Source organism: Eucalyptus grandis, chromosome 4, assembly GCF_016545825.1.
Source record: "Eucalyptus grandis isolate ANBG69807.140 chromosome 4, ASM1654582v1, whole genome shotgun sequence".
NCBI lineage: Eukaryota > Viridiplantae > Streptophyta > Magnoliopsida > Myrtales > Myrtaceae > Eucalyptus > Eucalyptus grandis.
In genome coordinates, this window is record NC_052615.1 from 14,241,330 (window position 1) to 14,246,180 (window position 4,851).

Consider the following 4,851-nt stretch of genomic DNA (forward strand, 5'->3'; position numbering starts at 1 on the left):
CACCACTTAGATGCTCCTACATTGGCTCGCTAGATCAATATTCTTGAGTCCATCGGTCAAGGTGAAGTGACCCCTCGAGTATGTCACTATGAGAAAGAATAACAAATGTCCATAAGAGCCAAAGCGGAAAGAGGTCTGATTAGAGAAAAATTAACAATGTTCATAATATCCAACATGCACTTTCAAAGACTTAAATATTTTTTTCTAGAGTTGACTTCGTCAATGGTGTAGAAACTCAAACACTTAGTTAATGTTTTTACATTGGCTCGCTAGATCAATATTCTTGATTCATAAGTCAAAGTGAAGTGACCCTTCAAGTATGTCACTATGAAAAAAAATAACAATGTCCATAAGAACCAAAGAGGAAAGAGTTCTGATTGGAGAAAAATTAACAATGTCCATAATATCCACCATGCGACTCAACATCAAAGACCGCCGTGTGGAAAATTTTTGAAAGACCCGTTTACTAGCCAGGAAAAATCAGGACTTTGAGAGCAATAGTTGACGAGGAAAATGTTCCCATTCGAGCAATATAAATTTCTTCACGGAGATGCTTAAACCATCTTTTCCAGTCGAAAATTTACCTTTATCTTCAACCACAAAGTTTTCTCTCTATAATTGTGATTTCCACCTTCTGTCCTAAACTTCAGGTTGTCTTCTGCTGTTCTAGAGCTAGCAAAATCAGTTGTTGCTGAGAAGAAAGGTTCAAGTAGTCATGATTCTTCTAAGAAAAGTAAGAGTATTCTCTCTCTTTATTTTGTCTCATTATGCTGTGAAATTTTGCATTGGGGGAGATATCATTACAGCATCTGAGTACATCCAAGACCCTGGAAGTATCATATCAAGCGGAGGTCTCTACAAACTGGGATTCTTTAGCCCCAATGGTACCACCAATCGGTATGTTGGAATTTGGCATAACAAGATTCCTGCGCTTAACGTCTTTTGGGTTGCAAACAGGGAGAAGCCTGTTCTAGATTCTTCTGGTGTCATGACCATATCCAATGATGGTAATCTCGTGATATTGAATGGAAAGAAGGAAGTACTTTGGTCATCAAACGTTTCCACCTCTGGAGCTAATGCAAAAGCCCATTTATTAGATACTGGAAATCTTATCTTGCAAAAACAAAGCTCTAATATGAGCACAAATGATACAACGGCATGGGAAAGTTTCCAGACCATGTGTGATACATTCATCGCGAAAATGAAGCTTAGCACCAACTTGAGAACAAATGAGAAGCAGGTACTCACATCTTGGAAAAGCCCTTCTGACCCATCGATTGGAAGTTTTTCAATTAGTCTTGAACCACTAAATATTCCTGAAGTTTTCCTTTGGAACGGCACTACTCTATATTGGCGGAGTGGTCCTTGGAATGGTAAGGTTTTCATTGGAATTCCCGAGATGGAATCAGTCTATCTTGATGGATTTACCTTAGTGGATGATAAAGAAGGATATGTCTATCTGACTTACAATTTTGCAGAGGTGTCTTATTTTTCATACTTTTTTGTGAGGTCAAACGGGGAGTTGTTGCAGCCATTCTGGGATGAAAAATATAAGAAGTGGCGGATCGATTGGTCAACCCAGGCATCTTATTGTGATGTTTATGGCAAGTGTGGTCCATTTGGATACTGTGATGCCAAGAAATCACCAATTTGCAGCTGCTTGAGAGGCTATGAGCCAAAAAAAGTTGAAGAATGGAGCAGAGGGAATTGGTCCAGCGGATGCATCCAGAAGTCATTGCTGCAATGCGCTAGGTTGAAAAATGGTAGTACTAAAGCGGGAAAAATTGATGGATTTGTAAAGCTTGAGAATGTGAAAGTGCCGAATTATGCAATCTGGTCATCTCCTTTGGAAGACAAGTGCCAAGAGCAGTGCCTCAGTAATTGTTCGTGCGCAGCATATGCTTATGATGCCGGCGTTGGTTGCATGTACTGGAGTGGAGACCTAATCGACGTACGGAAGTTCTCCTATGCAGGAACAACTCTTTATGTTCGAGTGGCCCATACAGAACTTGGTAGGTTCATTCCTAAATTAAATTTCTGATCTATCAGGTAATGCAACTTACTGCTAGATGGTTAGGGAATTTCAATCAATGTGATATGCCAGGTGGAGTTGTGATCCATGAAAGGTAGCTAATCAGTTCTTTTTATTTCTTAATATGTGCTTCAATCTCAGACATCATTGTTTGTCCATATTTTGATCCGCAGAAGGAAAAAGAGATCTGAGAGCAATTATAGCGACTGCAGTTGTTGTGGCAACTGTAATTTTCAGTATTGGTACTTTCTTCGCCTGGCAGAAGTCGAAAAAACGAGGTGGTAAAGACGGAGAACAATTTTCAAAGGCTTCTAGTGAGAACATGCTCGGAGGGAGCTTGAGCAAAGTTAATCTCCAGGAGCTTGTGCTATATAAATTGGAAGAGCTGGCCGCAGCAACAAGCAACTTTAGTGATGCAAACAAGCTCGGGGAGGGTGGTTTTGGGGCAGTATATAGGGTAATACCGTGTCATGTAGAGGACAGCAGCTCCATTTCTGCTTCTTCTTTTTAACTTTAGCAGCTCATTTACGTCCTTTTGTACAGGGGAGATTGCTAAATGGAAAAGAAATAGCAGTCAAAAGACTATCAGGGGCCTCTGGACAAGGATTGCGGGAATTTATCAATGAAATGGAAGTGATTTCCAAGGTCCAACATCGAAATCTCGTTCGACTCCTTGGATGCTGTGCCGAGCAAGATGAAAAACTATTAATCTATGAGTTCATGCCAAACAAGGGTCTAGATGCATTTCTTTTTGGTAATATTCCATTTCTTGTAGTATTCCGTCAATCTATCATGGAATACCAGTTTATGGGGAAGTCAAGTTTTTAATTTTACCTGTTTAAACAGACATTGGCTGCACCTATTGCACATACTTTACATTTTCAGTATACATGGGAGCCTCTTTCTGTGCATTACACTCTTCTCCGGTCACAAATTAACACGTAATTTTATGAATTCCACTTCTGTTGTCTATTTCAGATCCTCTCAAACGAGAGCAACTGGATTGGAGAAGACGGTTCAACATCATTGATGGAATTTGTCGAGGCCTACTATACCTTCACCGTGACTCCAGACTACGGATAATTCATAGAGATCTTAAGACGAGTAATATCCTGTTGGATGAAGAGCTCAATCCAAGAATTTCAGACTTTGGAACGGCTAGAATATTTGGGGGAAAAGAAGATCAAGCAGATACACTAAGAGTTATTGGAACCTAGTAAGTATTTTTATATGATGAGTCTCGTACCAATTTTATCTTTCTACCTAGCATGAGGAATATTAAAGTGTTTCATGGAATGCAGTGGTTACATGGCTCCAGAATATGCAATGGAAGGGCGGTTTTCGGAAAAATCAGATGTCTTTAGCTTTGGGGTAGTATTGCTGGAGATTGTAAGTGGAAGACAGAACAATAGCTTCAATGAGGAAGATCAGTCCTTGAGCCTGTTAGGATTGGTAAGCTGTCACAAACAGAGAGATCACCCTATTTCCATCAGCTCAAGTTCCAAAAATAATTAGACTTGAATTCTGTTTTTTGGCAGGCATGGAAATATTGGGAGGAAGACAATGTACTTGCGCTAGTGGACCCTAAAATTTCTGTTGGATGCTCCGAGATTGAGATCATAAGGTGTATAAATGTGGGGCTGCTTTGTACACAAGAACTTGCAACTAATAGGCCTACCATTTCAACTGTCATTTCAATGATTAGCAATGAAATTGTTGGTCTTCCTCGTCCGAACAAACCTGCATTCACCGAGAGGCAAACAACTACAGACACAGGTTCCTCCAGACAAAGTCAGAAAAAATACTCTGCCAACAATGTCACTATTACCGCTCTTGAAGGCAGATAAAATGAGGATACCAAAACCAATAAGCTCGAAAGTTCAGCTCAGAGATGCAAACTATAGCCAGCTCGTGTCTTGGACATGGAGTCAATAATGAGTACTAGCGTGATCCTATTTGCATGTACTGTTTTCAAAAGCAGTCTTTGTATTTTTTTTCCCCTTAATCATGTTCTAGCTTGCTTGGAAATGTATGAACATAAATTTGTGGAATAGCAAATTACTACACGTTGGGTGGCAGTTAGGCCTTGCTTGTTTGGGTCATTCCAAAGCTGGGATGCAAATATTTGGCAATTTCTGTGTTGGTACAGCAGTTGCTCTTTAGCAAGAAGCTCTGTTCAATCAACTAGGCTAGTTTGAAATAAGAAATGTAATTCCACTAAGCAAGACTTTTCGTACTAATGTCCTTCATATGGTGATTGAAACTAGAATTCTGGTAAAAACTTTTTCTTCCATGTTTGTGCGTGTGGTCTTGTTGAATTTTGCCTCTTCGTTCCACTTTTCCATTTGTCTGAGATCATATTAATAACTAAAGCATCAGGCACTGTGAAAGCTATCAGACAAACTTCTCTGTCATGGTTCTTAAGACAATGAAGAATCTGCTAACTTCAACTCGCCACAGAAAGCGTTTTCAACAAGAATGTCTGTTGGCATTGTAAAAAAGCCAATCAATGTTTCAAAGAACTGACAGAGAATAACGATGTTTAGACATTGTTTTAGTGGATTAGCCGATAGATACTTGGTATTTGTCCAGAAAATCACCTTTGAAATAATCTGAAAACAAAGTTAATTCAGCCTATAGGGGCTTGCCGTGAAAGAGAAAAGGAGAGTTGACACCAAGTCATTAAAACAAAAATGGAAAATTAGGTGTTGTTGGTAAAAGAGAGAGTACTTTATTTTTTAGATCAAAAGAAGTATTTATAGGCTTAGGTTAAGCCTTGTACAACTACATAGGTAAAATACATAAATAGGCCCAACTTG

At 39.3% G+C, this 4,851-nt stretch overlaps 1 protein-coding gene across 1 annotated transcript; it reads left to right on the forward strand.

Annotated features, from left to right (window-relative positions):
* Nucleotides 1-480: 480 nt before the first annotated feature.
* LOC104442703 (G-type lectin S-receptor-like serine/threonine-protein kinase At1g11330) lies at nt 481-4,114 on the forward strand. Its single transcript, XM_018871894.2, has 6 exons — nt 481-2,012; nt 2,206-2,489; nt 2,576-2,786; nt 3,011-3,248; nt 3,334-3,484; nt 3,571-4,114. Exons 1-6 carry the CDS (start codon nt 716-718, stop codon nt 3,877-3,879), a joined length of 2,490 nt encoding a protein of 829 aa, XP_018727439.2. The 5' UTR covers nt 481-715; the 3' UTR covers nt 3,880-4,114.
* The last annotated feature ends 737 nt before the right edge of the window (nt 4,115-4,851 follow it).